Source organism: Oncorhynchus kisutch, linkage group LG4 (genome assembly GCF_002021735.2).
Source record: "Oncorhynchus kisutch isolate 150728-3 linkage group LG4, Okis_V2, whole genome shotgun sequence".
Lineage (NCBI taxonomy): Eukaryota > Metazoa > Chordata > Actinopteri > Salmoniformes > Salmonidae > Oncorhynchus > Oncorhynchus kisutch.
The window spans coordinates 29,356,586-29,375,296 of record NC_034177.2 but is presented as its reverse complement, the minus strand read 5'-3'; the positions used below and the strand labels follow the sequence as shown (position 1 = coordinate 29,375,296).

Sequence of the window (18,711 nt, the reverse complement as noted above, 5' to 3'; positions counted from 1 at the left end):
TTGGAAAAAGTATTAGGGCTGTTTACGTGGCCAACTGCTCAAGTGTGCAAACGTCTTAAAGCTGCAGCGCTTGGAGTTGTCCATGAATCTATTTACACTCAACCCAAACAGTACAGATGGGATCTGCTTTATTCAGGGGTTGGGGTGTCATAAATGGAGCTCAACTGCAATCCCCATCTCTCCTGCATGATCTACAGCAGTGTTTCCCAACTCCAGTCAAGGATGATCAATGGAAACAGGATGCGCCTAAGCTCAATTGAGTCTCATAGCAAAGAGTCTGAATATGTAAAAACGTAATACATTTGCAAAAATGTAAAACAGTTTTTCGCTTTGTCATTATGGTGTATTGTGTATATTGAGGGTAACAATACATTAAATCAATTTTAGAATAAGGCTGTAACTAAATTTTTGTTGTAGCCCCAGACAAGCACCTGATTCAACGCAAGTTTGTCTGGGGCTACAACAAAAATGTGTGCTGTTGGGGGTACTCGAGGACTGTAGTTGAAAACATTGATCTACAGGTTGGAGAGTTCACTAAAGCAGAGTGGAATTAAAATGACTATACATGTACAAATATCAACCTATACAGTATGTATCACTGGACATTTCTTTATTTTGTAGGCTTAAACATGTTTTGCAATATAAGGGATTAATCCTTCAAAGTCCTTCAAATTGCAACAAACTTGCTTTAAAACATCAAGATTTCAGTTTTTTTAAAGGGTTTGAAGAAGGCCCAACTTGAATCAAATACAATACTCCGAAGTCCTACTGTGCTTTTGTCTTAATCTAAAACAGTATAGGGCATAAAGTAAATGCATTTTTCATCCAGGAAAACTATTGAAGGTATGTACCATTTTTAAATACACAAATAAATGCTTCAATAAATAACACCAAATGAAGTTTTTTCCCCCATTTAAAATGTATTAAACTGGTGGATTATAAAAACGGTTTAATATTAACTCAAGTTAATAACTTGTGTAATTAATGCATTCACATATTCAGTTTTGGATTTAAATGGAACAAAGACAATAGCAATATCAGGCTACATTTTTCCAGGAGTAACATTAACTGATTGGCACAAAGAGTGAAAGCACCTGATTGAAATGGATTGTGACTACTAAATATAAATGGCAGCTTTGCTTTCTAGTGGGTGCTTATACAGTGCCTTTAGAAAGCATTCGCACCCCTCAACTTTTTCCACATTTGTTGTGTTACAGCTTGAATTTAAAATGGATTAAATTGAGATTTTTTTTTCACTGGCCTACACACTAACTAACCCATAATGGAAAATGGAAAATGTTTTTCAAAATGTATATGAATTACTAAAAAATGAAAAGCTGAAATGTCAAGTCAATAAGTATTCAACCACTTTATGGCAAGCCTAAATATACAGAACAATATCAAACGCAACATTTTCTAAGATATTACAGTTACAGTTCATATAAGTCACAGATTCCTTAAAATAAGGTAGGGGGCGTGGAACATAAATCTGATGTGACCACCATTTGCCTTATGCAGCACAACATCTCCTTCGCATAGAGTTGATCAGGCTGTTGATTGTGGCCTGTGGAATGTTATCCCACTCCTCTTCAATGGCTGTGGGAAGTTGCTGGATATTAGATCCAGAGTATCCTAAACATGCTCGATGGGTGAGTATGCAGGCCATGGAAGAACTGGCCTTTCAACTTCCAGGAATTGTGTACAGATCCTTGCGGCATGGGGCTGTGAATTGTGCTGAAAGATGAGGTGATGACGGCTAATGAATGGCACGACAATGGGCCTCAGCATCTCGTCACGGTATCGCTGCATTCAAATTGCCATCAAAAAATGCAATTGTGTTTGTTGTCCGTAGCTTATGTCTGCCCATACCATAACCCCACCATGGTGCACTCTGCTTATTACATTGACATCAGCAAACCTCTCGCCCACATGACACCATACATTTGGTCTGCGGATGAGAAGCCGGTTGGACGTACTGGCAAATTCTCTAAACCAACGTTGGAGGTGGCTTTGGTAGAGAAATTAACATTAAATAATGGTGGACATTCCTGCAGTCAGCATACCAATTGCACATTCCCTTAAAACTTCTGTGGCATTGTGTTGTGTGACAAAACTGCACATTTTAGTGGCCTTTTGTCCCCAGCACAAGGTGAACTTGTGTAATGATCATGCTGTTTAATCAGCTTCTTAAGTTGCCACACCTGTCACGTGGATGGATTATCTTGGCATAGGTGAAATGCTCACTAACAGATGTAAACACATTTTTGTAGAAACTTTCAGAGAAAAGCTTTTTGTGCATATGGAACATTTCTGGGATCTTTTATCTCAGCTCATGAAACATGGGACCAACACTTTACATGTTGCGTTTAATTCTGTTCAGTGTATGTTCAGGAGTAGAAATTTGCTTAACAAGTCACAATAAGTTGCATAAACTCGATGTGTGCAATAGTGTTTAACACTTTTTTTTTTAAATGACTACCTCATCGCTGTACCCCACACATACAAGTGTCTGTATGGTCCCTCAATCGAGCATTGAATTTCAGACAGATTCTGTCACACACAACGGGAGGTTTTCCAATGCCTCGCAAAGAAAACAAACATCTCTATAAAATGGCACTACATTTGGACATGAAGACTAACAAACACAGAGATATTTTACAATCGGTTCAGAATGTTTAAGCAAGTCCGAAACTGAATATCCATATTCAATTGCAGTTGTAAGGTTGTCACACAGCAAACGTGGCAAAAAAAAAATCAAAATAATTAGCACAAAGAAGAAAGAACCGTTGACTGGATAAGTCAGACATCTAATAAGGCACACATCTGAAACCATGAAGTCCAATGTCTGTGATAAAACACTTACAGAAATCCATACAACTTCAATCTTTTGTAAAGAAATGTTACACAACACTTCTTTGATGACCTTTAAGCAGAACACTGGTTTGGTTCTTAAAGTGACGTTAAGCATAGACATTCTTTCCCTGAACTATGTGTTTGGTTTGTTCAGACTGAGGGACATTTTCCTGGCTGCTAAAAAGTGTTCGTAGGGCTTTCTGTGCTGAGGCCTGTCCCTGAGCTGTTTGAGGTCGCTACAGCAGCAGGCACTCCAGTGTCTTGTGTTTTGATATAAACAACATAAAAGACAGGCAGGATAATGCCTATCAGGAGCATGGCCACCACAGCGTTCCACCACTGGATGCCCCAGTCTGCTCCATAGCTGGTCAAGCGCTGGCCTCTGTAGCCCAAATTTTGTGGCCGCCCTGCGGCCTCTAAAAAGACCTCATTCTGTGCATCTGTGGTTTGAATCAGTCTCTCGATGTCATGATCCACTTCCTTGAGGAAGTCAGTGTATTCCTGTAAATGTGGCCTACCAGATGAGCTGGCTGTAGGTCTGTCCTGTGGTGTGGATGAATTTGAGATTCTGTGTTCTGTGTTAGTCAATAAGCTGTGTTTCTTCACAGGGATTTTGATTGATTTCAATGCAAACATATCCTGTTCCTGAATCAGGTTGTTCACCCTCTTTATGTCGGCCACCTGTTGAGAGGAAGAAGAGAGTCAATATTGGCATAATGTGAGCACACATTATCAGTAGCCTATGCAGACACATACAGGTAACTCAAAATAAATAAAAACACGAGTACATGAGGGAAACATATTTTGAAAGAAGTTGCTTCTACAGATGTGGTTCATGAATTAAGCAATTAACATTCCATCATGCTTAGGGTCATGTATAAAATGCCCAGTTGCCCATTATTTTGGCTTCCAGGGCTAGAAGAGATTTCAATTACTTTGAAAGTAGGAGCATAGGGGGCTTAAAGGGTGTGTGTGTGGTCCCCGATTCAAATGTTAAAGATAGAAGTGCATCAGTCCATGGAACCCGAACCAAACCAAATGTAGCATGCATTGAATCACCGGTTCACATTTTTTGGGGGGGCTCATATTACATTATTTTTACTTTCCAAAAACAGGCCTACCTCTCATCTTTTGTCAACTGATGCATCCTCTCCTTCAGTGTCAAACTGCATATAATGGTGTTGACATTGAGCTTACAAGTCATTTTGCATGCCGAACAACCCCAGGCAATATCAGTAGCCTACTCAAACTGAGCACTGTGCCCAGCTTCGAGCGCTTACCAAGGCAATGTAGGCTTGCGTGAGGTTAAGCATTATTAGTCGAGTGCCAACTAAGGATATTAACGGTTAGCCGGTCATGCTTATCAGTCTATAGGTTAATTTGCATAATTTCATGGAATTAAAATTGGTTTAAGAATTTAACAAATCTCAGTCATGAAACAGGAACAGTGTCTTGGTCGAACGGAAATATTATTTTGACGTTTGTTAACAAGTTAATGGGGTTTGGTTAGTCTGCAACAATTGATAGACATTTGCATCCCTAGTGACAACCTATGTAATTTATTGTTAACTATACGCTGTTGAAAATGGTGTTTTACTGAAATAAAAGTAAGCTACTGGAGACAACTCTTCTGGCGATACCTGCTGAACAGGGCTTACAATAGATTTATTTTGATTGTTCCAGTTCACCATCAGAAATAGTTTTGCTTTAAACAATCAGTGTATATGCCTATTTTTAGATATGAAATTATCAGCACTACCCTGTATAACAAGTACAGCAATCCCTTTTGTGAGGTGCAGTGCATGGCCAAAACGAGAGGAAATCACTAAAAACTTCAGAACCGTAAAAACCATTCTGAGATGGTTTGAAATCTAAAGTTGTGCTATAATATGCTGTTCATCGACTACTCAGCATTTAACACCATAGTACCCTCCAAACTCGTCATTAAGGCCCTGGGTCTCGACCCCACCCTGTGATACTGGGTCCTGGACTGCCTGACGGGCATGCACGCCTCCAACTCAATCATCAAGTTTGCAGACGACATTACAGTGGTAGGCTTGATTACAAACAACGACGAGACGGCCTACAGGGAGGAGGTGAGGGCCCTCGGAGTGTGGTGTCAGGAAAATAACCTCACACTCAACGTCAATAAAACAAAGGAGATGATCGTGGACTTCTGGAAACAGCAGAGGGAGCACCCCCCCTATCCACATTGACGGGACAGTAGTGGAGAAGGTGGAAAGTTTTAAGTTCCTCGGCGTACATATCACAGACAAACTGAAATGGTCCACCCACACAGACAGCGTGGCGAAGGCGGCACAGCAGCGCCTCTTCAACCTCAGGAGGCTGAAGAAATTCGGCTTGTCAACCAAAAACACTCAAACTTTTACAGATGCACAATCGAAAGCATCTTGTCGGGCTGTATCACCGCCTGGTACGGCAACTGCTCCGCCCACAACTGTAAGGCTCTCCAGAGGGTAGTGAGTAGAGGTCGACCGATTTAATCGGAATGTCCGATTACAAGTTTTCATAACAATCGGAAATCTAATTTGACACCAATTGACAATGTTTTTTTTATACCTTTATTTAAGCTTTATTTAACTAGGCAAGTCGGTTAAGAACAAATTCTTATTTTCAATGACGGTTTAGGTGGGTTAACTGCCTTGTTCAGGGGCAGAACGACAGATTTTCATCTTGTCAGCTCAGGGATTCAATCTTGCAACCTTACGGTTAACTAGTCCAACGCTCTAACCACCTGCCTCAAGAGGAACCCGCCTGTTACGCGAATGCAGTAAGAATCCAAGGTAAGTTGCTAGCTAGCATTAAACTTAATCAATCATAATCACTAGTTATAACTACACATGGTTGATGATATTACAAGTTTATCTAGCGTGTCCTGTGTTGTATATAATTGATGCAGTGCGCATTCGCAAAAAAGGACTGTCGTTGCTCCAACGTGTACCTAACCATAAACACCAATGCCTTTCTTAAAATCTATACACAGAAGTATATATGAAGTATATATTTTTAAACCTGCATATTTAGCTAAAAGAAATCCAGGCTAGCAGGCAATATTAACCAGGTGAAATTGTGTGACTTTTCTTGCGTTCATTGCACGCAGAGTCAGGGGTATATGCAACAGTTTGGGCCACCTGGCTCATTGCAAACTAATTTGCCAGATTTTTACGTAATTATGACATAATATTGAAGGTTGTGCAATGTAACAGGAATATTTAGACTGATGAATGCCACCCGTTAAATAAAATACGGAACGGTTCCGTATTTCACTGAAAGAATAAACGTCTTGTTTTCGAGATTATAGTTTCCGGATTCAACCATATTAATGACTTAAGGCTCGCATTTCTGTGTGTTATTATGTTATAATTAAGTCTATGATTTGATAGAGCAGTCGGACTGAGCAATGGTAGGCACCAGCAGGCTCATAAGCATTCATTCAAACAGCACTTTCGTGCGTTTTGCCAGCAGCTCTGCTGTTTATGACTTCAAGCCCATCAACTCCCGAGATTAGGCTGGTGTAACGATGTGGTGTGAAATGGCTTGCTAGTTAGCGGGGTGCGCGCTATTAGTGTTTCAAACGTCACTCGCTCTGAGACTTGGAGTAGTTGTTCCCCTTGCTCTGCATGGGTAACGCTGCTTCGAGGGTGGCTGTTGTCATTGTGTTCCTGGTTCGAGCCCAGGTAGGAGCGAGGAGAGGTACAGAAGCTATACTGTTACACTGGCAATACTAAAGTGCCTATAAGAACATCCAATAGTCAAAAGGTATATGAGTATGATTTTAAATTACTTAAAAATCATACAATGTGATTTTCAGGATTTTTGTTTTCGATTCCGTCTTTCACAGTTGAAGTGTACCTATGATACAATTTACAGACCTCTACATGCTTTGTAAGTAGGAAAACCTGCAAAATCGGCAGTGTATCAAATACTTGTTCTCCCCACTGTATATACTGTACTCTATACCATCTACTGCATCTTGCCTTTGCCGTTCGGCCATCGCTCATTCATATATTTTTATGTACATATTCTTATTCATTCCTTTACACTTGTGTGTATAAAGTAGTTGTGAAATTGTTAGATTAGATTACTTGTTAGATATTACTGCATGGTCATTAGCATAAGCATTGCGCTACATTCGCATTAACATCTGCTAACCATGTGTATGTGACAAATAACATTTGATTTGATAGCCAATGAATAGCCTATAGTGCTCTATGTCATAGCTCATTTGTAAAAATATTGATACATTACTAGCGCTAACACTTAATCTGCCTACATAGTACATACACATACAGTATGACACAAAAGTGAGTGCACCCCTCACATTATGTAAATATTTGAGTATATCTTTTCAGGTGACAACACTGAAGAAATGACACTTTGCTACAATGTAAGTAGTGAGTGTGCAGCTTGTATAACAGTGTAAATTTGCTGTCCCCTCAAAATAACTCAACACACAGCCATTAATGTCTAAACCGCTGGCAACAAAAGTGAGTACACCCCTAAGTGAAAATGTCCAAATTGGGCCCAAAGTGTCAATATTTTGTGTGGCTACCATCTTGGGCATGGAGTTCACCAGAGCTTCACAGGTTGCCACTGGAGTCCTCTTCCACTCCTCCATGACGACATCACGGAGCTGGTGGATGTTAGAGACCTTGCACTCCTCCACCTTCCGTTTAAGGATGCCCCACAGATGCTCAATAGGGTTTAGGTCTGGAGACATGCTTGGCCAGTCCATCACCTTTACCCTCAGCTTCTTTAGCAAGGTAGTGGTCGTCTTGGAGGTGTGTTTGGGGTCGTTATCATGTTGGAATACTGCCATGCGGCCCAGTCTCCAAAGGGAGGGGATCATGCTCTGCTTCAGTATGTCACAGTACATGTTGGCATTCATGGTTCCCTCAATGAACTGTAGCTCCCCAGTGCCGGCAGCACTCATGCAGCCCCAGACCATGACACTCCCACCACCATGCTTGACTGTAGGCAAGACACACTTGTCTTTGTACTCCTCACCTGATTGCCACCACACACGCTTCACACCATCTGAACAAAATAAGTTTATCTTGGTCTCATCAGACCACAGGACATGGTTCCAGTAATCCATGTCCTTAGTCTGCTTGTCTTCAGCAAACTGTTTGTGGGCTTTCTTGTGCATCATCTTTAGAAGAGGCTTCCTTTCTGGGACGACAGCCATGCAGACCAATTTTATGCAGTGTATGGCGTATGGTTTGAGCACTGACAGGCTTAGCCCCCACCCTTCAACCTCTGCAGCAATGCTGGCAGCACTCATACGTCTATTTCCCAAAGACAACCTCAGGATATGACGCTGAGCACGTGCACTCAACTTCTTTGGTCGACCATGGAGAGGCCTGTTCTGAGTGGAACCTGTCCAGTTAAACCGCTGTATGGTCTTGGCCACCGTGCTGCAGCTCAGTTTCAGGGTCTTGGCAATCTTCTTATAGCCCAGGCCATCTTTATGTAGAGCAACAATTCTTTTTTTAAGATCCTCAGAGTTCTTTGCCATGAGGTGCCATGTTGAACTTCCAGTGACCAGTCAGTATGAGGGAGTGTGAGAGCGATGACAACAAATTTAACACACCTGCTCCCCATTCATACCAGAGACCTTGTAACACTAACGAGTTACATGACACCGGGGAGGGAAAATTGCTAATTAGGCCCAATTTTGTTGCCAGCAGTTTAGACATTAATAGCTGTGTGTTGAGTTATTTTGAGGGGACAGCAACTTTACACTGTTATACAAGCTGTACACTCACTATTTTACATTGTAGCAAGGTGTCATTTCTTCAGTGTTGTCACATGAAAAGATATACTCAAATATTTACAAAAATGTGAGGGGTGTACTCACTTTTGTGATATACTGTACATAATTTACATTCATACACACTGATCCAGCTCAGAGGCCTAGCTCATGAACTCCATCAGCAGAAGACTTGAATTTACAATGGAAAATATGTATATGCAAACGTTAATGCATCGAATCGATTCGTTCTCTAATCTAACCAAATTGCATCGAATTGTTTCAAGCTAAAACGTTTCGTTCCTTTATTGTAGCCAATGTATCTACATAGATACATATTGAATTGTCTTGAAAGGGAAAGATGCACATCACTATTGTGTGCGTCTCAGTCATAAAATCCCATCCCAATTGAAAACTTATGGGAGATTCAGGAGCAGCACCTGACACCGCATTTGCCACCACCATCAACAAAACACCAGATTATAGAATTTTCTGTGGAAGAATGGTGTTGCATCCCTCCAATAGAGTTCTAGACACTTGTAGAATCTTTTCCAAGGCACATTGAAGCTGTTCTGGCAACTCGTGGTGGCCCAATTCCCTATTAAGACACTTTATGCTAGTGTTTACTTTATTTTGGCAGTTACCTATATGTACAGTGTCTGACGTTAAGTGTACTGTACAGTACACGATGTACAGTTTGCTGACAGCAAATAAATGGGCTCAAGGACTTACCTTGCAGCCATATTGCAGAGCAAGTTTGTTGAGGTTGTCCCCAACCAATACATCCCTCTCTAGCAGCATGAGGCTGCCCAGTCTGTCCTGGTCCGGCTCCTGCCGCCCCCGGGGCCTAAGCGCCATCACATTGAACTCTTCTTCCTCTGAAGAGCCTGCAGAGTCATTTGGCTGGCCGTTCCTGAACATGTACACCTGGCCATCTACACTAGCATGGACATCCACTGGGGCCTGGAAGGCCCGGGGAACAAGGTCTCCTCTCCGCATCACAACTAGCTACTTTAGGTGGAAAGAAGACACAAAATTATCAAGTGTGATAAGGGTTTTATAATAAGTAGCTTGCTATGTAAACTGAATACAAAAATACCTCTGAGAGGGTCTGTGCACTATCTATAGAAACAACCACAAGTACATTGTTTGAACAGTAAGTTGCCAAACTTTAATTCCCTTATTTTTTATATTCTTCATTAGCTCAACTGACATCAACGTTACAGGAATGAGTTTACCTTTACCAAAACCACTTATAACCTCTCTAAATTGAGAGCTACCTATGCCTTTACTCAGCTATAGCTAGTCTACTCTTAGACACTGTGTTACGCAAGATATGTGATAACAATATTTCCATACTTGACGTTACATGGCAGCTTATACAAAATGCTTCCATAGATTCTTCAACTAACCTGCTCTTGGCGATACCTTTTTCGTTCTTGATTCAGGAAAAAGGTTATCCTTTAAAATGTCAGTGTCCAGTTGCATGTGGTTCTACAAAAAACAGAAAACTCAGAAAGATATTAAATCCATGTTTTGTACCACGTGAGGAGCTTCCTCGCCATCTTAGCTGCCGCACATCTAGCATTTCCTAACATCTTTTCAGGAACTAGTCGTTTCCATGAGACGCAGCAACGTGAAGATGACAGCACGTCACATTGCGACCACTCCAAAAACCTTTTTGTTTTAATTTTTTATTTAGTACAAAAAGTTGTCACCTAATGTCATGTCTTTTTGTCCCTTTAAAAAACTTTTTTGGAGTGCTGCCATTTCCCAGTGTTTCTTGAACTTGGGATTTAATTTGAAGTTAATGTCATATGGCAGAGCACCCAGCTATTAAAATGCCCATGTTACCCACTCAACTCAAAGATATTAAATCCATGTGTTCTCTGGTTTTTGTAGAACCACCTGCAACTGGACACTGACATATTAGATAACACTTTTCCCCGAATCAAGAACAAAGAAAATATCTCCAAGAGCAGGTTAATAAAAAAATATATGGTGGTGTTTTGTATAAGCTACCCTGTAAAGTTAAGTGTGGAAACATTGCTAGCTAGTTATCGCATAACCCATTCATAGACGCTAACTGCTTTAGTGTCCTTTGATGACGTATCTTCTGTTGAATTCCACCTTGTAGTGCAGTCTTGTTTAGGCCTCAGCTCAGGCATCCACATCTGGCGTTGTGTAGACTTTAGTTTTTCAGCACCTACTGTGCTCCTGTGGAAGCATTCCACAGCTGCTTTCACTTTGTCCACAGTGGGCTTCATCAACTTTAGAGCATCTCTTACAATCAGGTTGATTGTGTGGGCAAGACATGGATGATGGGTCCATTTTAACATTTTCATGGCTTTGGTTATGTTAGCTGCATTGTCGTTAACACAACAGACTACTTTTCCATCTACTTGTCATTCTCTGGCCACTCAACAGTTCCTCTGCCAAGTTATCTGAGGTGTCTGTCGCTGAACTCAAAGCAGTCCAGAAGACAGACATTGAAAAATCTTCAATGAAGTGACATGGTGGTGGTCACCCTTAATGTCCAGCAGTCAGTGGTAAGGCTAACTGCAGTAGCTTTTTGGACTCTTTCCCGCACTGAATCCTGTGTGCTCTTGTACAGTCGTGGAATAAGTGACTTTGAAAGGGTTTTCCTGCTGGTAATTGTATACATTGGATTTAGAGTACTGCTACAATTTCTAAAACCTATATCCTCCACAAATGAAAATGGCTGGAAATCGGTGGCAATCATTTTAGCCAATGCAATATCAATTTGGCCTTGTTTTGCTACAGACATAGACTTTGGCATAAAGTGGTCCATAGAAGACTGCATTGCTGTGGGTCGCGGAGTAGGCCTACTTGACTGATTGGATACATCTCCACGTGTGGAGGTGCTGGATCCACCACTATCACTAGCAGGCCCGCTAGTTTCTCAAAGCTCCGCTACAGCTAGCTTCACAGTTGGGTGCACAGTTCGCATATGCCGGTGTAGGATGTGCATAGAACCGGCTTTATATGGGATTTTGTTTTGGCAAATTCTACACTGTGCTCTAACATTGTCTACATTATTAAAATGCATCCAAATGCTACTGTGCTTCAGACTAATTTTCCAGCTGTTGTTTTCACAGCTGTCCTTCCTCTCTCTACTCGGCTGCTAAGTGTGTGACTGAGTGAGTTGGCTCGGCCCTCCTTCACGCATCTTTGGTTGACACTGTGTCTGATTGACAGGAACAACAGGTGAGAAGTGTGAGAAGACAGCCAGAACGAATCTGTGTACGCTTGAGCAATTCTATTATTATTTTAAAAGTTATTTGAATTAGTTAATTATATTCATATCAATTGTTTTATACGTTTATAAATAGATTCGGGTCTTCTGATATGCGAGCCGGCTCCCAAAGTTCACCTACAAGAGCCGACTCGTTCGCGAACGACCCATCACTAATAACTGGAGAGGAAGTGTAGTTCGTCAACTGGATGCACACACAGCTTGTGGAACTGTGCAAAACTACTACAGTAAGTATCTTTATTTGAAAAACATTTTTTGCTGACATGACAGATAAGCGGCACATCAGCATATGTTTCGTAAACAATAATTAGACGTTTCTAAACCTTTAAACACAACACACATTGTAGTTCACATCGAGCCAACCGTGGGCGAATGTAACCGCTAAAAACTATACTCTGTAATGTTAAGTGTTTTCGAGAGCTGGCTAGTTATCACATTCAATGTACATAGTCAGACCATGCGAAGTTGCATACATGCAACAGACAGTCCTGAAACTAGTCTAGATGTGTTATGAATTAGCTGAGAAATCTCAACTCCAGGTAGATCCATAACTACCTGGAGTTGAGATGTGTCAGCTAGCTTCTGTACGTACTAGTTACATGTGACTAGCTAACGTTAGCAGCAGGTCAGACATTAAGTTTCATAAAAACTATGACAATCGCTTGCAAGCTACTATACATACTATCAAAACGAAAACAGATTAACAAAATAACCAGCAAGTTACGTGGCGACTGGTACGTAGCTAGTAACCGCTAGCTGTTTAAGTTAGCTAACAGGCCGAATATATTATGGCCTTGCACACTTAACGTTACTTGCTTCACTCACGGACTGTGGACGTGACATTATTATAGTAAGACTAAATTACCTAACACGTTACAGTAGCTAGCTTGAACCAAATGTTTATCAATCAATCAAAAAACGTTTATTCATTTCAAATCAGATTGGCTAATAAAGTTTGAGCTTGTAACTCACCTTAAAAGTAACTCGTCCAGTTGTCCCATAGTGTCAAATCCCCCGCAACTCTCACTTTTTACAGGGCTGCAAAGACGGGACTCCCCTTTCAGCTTTGGAAAATCCAGTCTAAGGCATCGTTTTTCTTCTTCGTGTAGTTTTCCGGCAGACTAAATTCTTTGGTCGTTTTTCTTCTTCGATGAGATTTAACGGCGGTTGGCATCCAATAAATGTTGAATTACCGCCACCTACTAGAATGGAGTACAACTCCCTTATACTTTGCTTGATTTAAAAAAAAAATCAATCTAAAACTACACTCACAAAAATAAAAAATAAAAATATATATAACAGCCTTGAAATAGTGGAGTATAGTGTTTATTTTATATCTATATATAAACACTATACTCCACAATTTAGTCCTACTTCAGGCCAACAGCCTTGAAAGGATGGGACACCACCACTCAAAACACCCTGTAACTCTGACGTCAGGTCTAGCACACCCAAACACCTCTCTGCACCTGCCACCACAACATCAATTTTCTGCAACTTTATGTTCCATCCCGATAGTACAGTTGATCACCATTGCTATAAATGCACAAAATTCAATCTTACTGAAACATATATCACTTGTTGGTTTATCACTCTGTACTGGTACAGATCTACTACTCACACCACTCCTCTTAGGATCCCTCCCCATTGACCCATCTTCCTCTACTATCTTCACTGCCTCAGCATATGACAACTTCTGCACTACTCGAACCCTGGAAACCTCAACCTGCCTCTCTTGCACCAGACATTTCTGATCCCCAGCCCCAACCCCTACAATTAACACATACCACTACTTTCCCCAATGATACACATTCCTTTGTCTCATGCCCTTTTGCACATTTCTCACACCTAGGAACCTCCCTCCTACACACTGCTGCAACATGCCCATAAGCTTGACACGTGTTAAGACGTAATGTATTTGGCACAAAAGCTCATACAGCATAAGTTATATATCTTAACATCACGTTGTCGGGGCAAAGAGTCAACATCAAAACTCAAAACAACAGACAATGACTTCTGTTTCACCACTCATGCCACCCTGTCTGAATCACACCAAACAATGAGCATCACAAACACCTGGAATCTTCACCTTTAGCTTTCACATTTACCACTACCCGAGTAATCACTCCTTTCAATGGCACCTTTTTCTCTAGAGTAAAAATATTCACATCTCTTGCCCCCATTCATTTAACGTGGAGCAGCTGCTCCATCTGACCAGCAGAAACACAAACAATTATCACAAGACCACTTCTGTTTACCCTCACCAATTCCATAGCACCCAATTCTGTTTTCACCCACCCTGAAACCACAAATGAATCAGCCAAAAGGCAAGGGTCCACTTTTTCCAAAAACTTCAAGCCTACTGTCACAGACTCATCTTTATCCTGACCCTCGGTGCAAGCCTCAGGCTCCAAGAACTTCACCACACCTACCACCTCCAATGCTTCACCCTCATACACTTCCATTTCTCCTCCAGTCTTCAGCTCACACTGCTTACACTTTCTACCATTCTTCTTTTAACAAACAATTTTCCTTTTCCTGCCATTTTTAACCAACTCAAGCAGGCCAGGTCATCTGATACAGCACTCCATCACTCTCCTTCTTGATCAAATAGCCCTTACACAGCCTGGGGATGTGTTTTGGGTCATTGTCCTGTTGAAAAACAATGATAAACCCACTAAGCACAAACCAGATGGGATGGCGTATCGCTGCAGAATGCTGTGGCAGCCATGCTGGTTAAATGTGCGAGCTTCATTGTGGGAACCACACATGCGGAAATCATCCGTTCACCTACTCCGGGTCTCACAAAGACACAGAGGTTGGAACTAAAAATCTCACATTTAGACTCATCAGACCAAAGAACTGATTTCCACTGGTCTAATGTCCATTGCTTGTGTTTCTTGGCCCAAGAAAGTATCTTCTTCTTATTGGTGTCCTGTAATAGTGGATTCTTTGCAGCAATTTAACTATGAAGGCCTGATTCACGCAGTCTCCTCTGAACAGTTGATGATGAGATGTGTCTGTTACTTGAACTCTGAAGCATTTATTTGGGGTGCAATTTCTGAGGCTGGTAACTCTAATGAACTTATCCTCTGCAGCAGATGTAACTCTGGGTCTTCCTTTCCTGTTGCGGTCATCATGAGATCCAGTTTCATCATAGCACTTTATGGTTTTTGCGACTGCACTTGAAAAAACTTCCAAAGTTCTTGAATTTTTCCGCATTGACTGACCTTCATGCCTTTAAGTAATGATGTACTGTCGTTTCTCTTTGCTTATTTGAGCTGTTCTTGCCATAATATGGTCATTACCAAATCAAATGATCTTCTATATACCACCCCTACCTTGTCACAACACAACTGATTGGCTCAAATGCATTAAGAAGGGAATTAATTCCGCAAATGAACTTTTAACAAGGCACAACTGTTAATTGAAATGCATTCCAGGTGACTACCTCATGCAGCTGGTTGACAGAATGCCAAGAGTGTGCAAAGCTGTCATCAAGACAAAGGGTGGCTACTTTGAAGAATCTCAAATATATAATATATTTGTTTGTTTAACACCTTTTTGGTACTACAAGATTCCATATGTGTTTTTTCATGTCTTCACTATTATTCTTCAATGTAGAAAATAGTAAAAATAAAGAAAAACCCTGGAATGAGTCAGTGTTATATACACACTACATGGTCAAATTAGTGGATTCAGCTATTTCAGTCACATCCATTGCTGACAGGTTTATACAGTCGAGCACACAGCCAAGCATTCTCCATAGACACACATTGACAGTAGAATGGTCTTACTGAAGAGCTCAGTGACTTTCAATGTGGCACTGTCATAGGATGCCACCTTTCCAACAAGTCAGTTTGTAAAATTTCTGCCCTGCTTGAGCTGCCCCGGTCAACTGTAAGTGCTGTCATTGTAAAGTGGGAACATCTCGGAGCAACCGCGAAAAGGTAGGTCACACAAGCTCACAGAACTGTACCGCCGAGTGTTGAAGCACATAGCTCGTAAAAATCATCTGTCTTCGGTTGCAACACTAACTACCGAGTTCCAAACTGCCTCTGGAATCAACGTCAGCACAAAAACTGTTAGTCGGGAGCTGATGGAGGAATAATGATCTGGGGCTGTTTTTCATGGTTCAGGATAGACCCCTTAGTTCCAGTGAAGATAAATATTTAACACTACAGCATACAATGACATTGTAGATGATTCTGTGCTTCCAACTTTGTGGCAACAGAGATCGGTGTGGAAGAGCTTTACTGGCCTGCACAGAGCCCTGACCTCAGCTCCATCAAACACCTTTGGGATGAATTGGAACACCGACTGAGCTAGGCCTAATCGCCCAACATCAGTGCCCGATCTTACTAATGCTCTTTCGGCTTAATGGAAGTAAGTCCTCGCAGCAATGTTCCAACATCTAGTGGAAAGCCTTCCAAGAAGAGTGAAGGCTGTTCTCGCAGCAAAGAGAGGACCAACTCCATATTAATGAACTTGATTTTGGAATGAGAAGTTTGATGAGCAGGTGTCTACATACTTTTGGCTATGTAGTGTACAACATACCCCACCACCCCTTCTCACTACTTTGGCACCAACAGATCCTACAACAGGCCGTCGGTCTGGTTGGCTGGAACGCCTTCTCTCAAAACCCACTGTAGTTCTTCTGCACCAAAATCTGACACCCATAAACTTCTCTGCTGCTGCTACTATCAACCAAACTTTCTGGGATTTCCTTTCCATCTGTGCGGTACAATTAATGACCATAGCAATAAGCACCAAGATGGCAACCTTACTAAAGCACAAACTGTTTGTGTCACTGACCTACTACTCACAGGGATCCTCTCAGGCTCCTTCACCCTTTGCCCACAATCCTCTACTTTCCCCACTGCCTCAGCATATGATGCTTTCTGCACTGCTCTCACCCTGGATACGTCAACCTGTCTCACTTGCTCAGGTCATTCCTAATCCCCCAGCAACATGAGCAACCCCACAATTGAAACACACCACTTTTTCACCGAAACTACACACGCCTTTGTCCCATGCCCTCCTGCACACTTCTTACACCTCGGAATCTCCCTCCTACATACTGCTGCAACATGACCATAAACTTGGCCCCTGAAATAACTTAGTAGGATTGGAAAACAAAAGCTTTCACGGAATAACTTCGATACCCTAGCATGACTATATCTGGCAAACCCTCTGCATCAAAACTCAGAAGGACAGTCTCGCGCTCCTCGCCAACCCTGTCTGCGTCCCACAAAACTTCAGTCGATCCACACTCAACGCCTCCGCAGTTATCACTCCTTTCAGCGGCGCTCTGATCTGGAGAGAAAGGAGCACACAGCTTTAGTCCCAAGTCGCGAAACACGCAATGCCCTCTCCCTCTGAGCAGCAGACACACACACACACACACACACACAAAAAAATCATAAGTCAATTTCTGGATACTTAGACCTAATTGACAGATCCCAGCTCCTTCACTCGGCTTCATACCACAAATAGATTGGCCGAAAGGCATGGATCCACTTTCTTCACAAATCATACTCCAACTGGGCCAGAGTCATTTTGAACATTTGCTTGATAGTTGGAGCAAGGCTCAGAAGCCTTGACCTCACCTGTCGGCACAGGTTCTTCCTATTCACTTTTGCCAGGTTCAATTTCCATTGACTGCTCAGGGTTTTCAGGAGAGGAGCATCCATACCCCTTATTCCACATTTTGTTGTGTTACTGTCGGAATTCAAAATGTATTAAATAACAAGCGAGTGAGAACATGCTTTTAGAAATGTTTGCAAATGTATTGCAAATAAAATACAGAAATATAACATTTACATAAGTATTCACACACCTGAGTACATTTGGCAGCAATTACAGCTGTGAGTCTTTCTTGATAAATCTACAAGTCCTTTCCACACCTGGATAGGGCAACATTTGCCATTTATTATTTTCTAAATTCTCTGTCAAATTGGTTGCTAATCATTGCTAGACAACCATTTTCAGGTCTAGCCATAGATTTTCAACATAATTTTACTCAAAACTGTAACTCGGCCACTCAGGAACATTCACTGTCTTCTTTGTAAGCAACTCCAGTGAACATTTGGCCTTGTGTTTTAGGTTATTGTCCTGCTGAAAGGTCAATTAATCTCAGAGTGTCTGGTGGATAGCTGACTGAACCAGGTTTTCCTCTAGGATTTTGCCTGTGCTGAGCTCCATTCCATTTATATTTTAACCTGAACAAGTCCCCAGTCCTTAATGATTACAAGCATGCACATAATATGATGCAGCCACCACTATGCTTGAAAATATGGAGAGTGGTACTCAGTAATGTAATCAGTAATGTGTTGTCTTGGATTTGCCCCAAACATAACACTTTGTATTTCGGACAATTATTTTTGCATTATTACTTCAGTGCCTTGTTGCAAACAGGATGCATGTTTTGTAAATGTTTTATTCTGTATAGGCTTCCTTGCATTCACTCTGTCAATTCGCTTAGTAGTGTGGAGTAACTACAATGTTGTTGACCCACCCTCAGTTTTCTTATCACAGCCATTCAACTCTTTAACTGTTTTAAAGTCACCATTGGCCTCATGGTGAAATTCCTGAGTGGTTTCCTTCCTTTCTGGCAACTGAGATTGGAAGGAGGCCTGTGTCTTTGTGGTGACTAGGTGTATTGATACACCATCCGGAGTGTAATTAATCAACTTCACCATGCTCAAAGGGATATTCAAACGTCTGTTTTTTTATACCAATCTACCAATCTTGGCGATGCATTGGAAAACCTCTCTGGCCTTTTTGGTTGAATCTGTGTTTGAAATTC

At 41.5% G+C, this 18,711-nt stretch overlaps 1 protein-coding gene across 3 annotated transcripts; it reads right to left on the bottom strand.

The window, feature by feature from the left end:
• Positions 1-593: 593 nt before the first annotated feature.
• lysmd4 (LysM, putative peptidoglycan-binding, domain containing 4) lies at positions 594-13,133 on the bottom strand. Of its 3 annotated transcripts, XM_020480723.2 has the most exons (4): positions 12,876-13,133; positions 10,039-10,120; positions 9,359-9,637; positions 594-3,534 (listed from the first exon to the last, which is right to left on the bottom strand). In XM_020480723.2, exons 3-4 carry the CDS (start codon positions 9,623-9,625, stop codon positions 3,031-3,033), a joined length of 771 nt encoding a protein of 256 aa, XP_020336312.1. In that variant the 5' UTR covers positions 9,626-9,637; positions 10,039-10,120; positions 12,876-13,133; the 3' UTR covers positions 594-3,030. The 3 variants fall into 3 exon arrangements, with proteins under 3 accessions (XP_020336312.1, XP_020336313.1, XP_020336311.1); XM_020480724.2 differs by lacking the exon at positions 10,039-10,120 and having other exon boundaries at positions 9,359-9,634; XM_020480722.2 differs by lacking the exon at positions 10,039-10,120 and having other exon boundaries at positions 12,876-13,132.
• Positions 13,134-18,711: the final 5,578 nt, after the last annotated feature.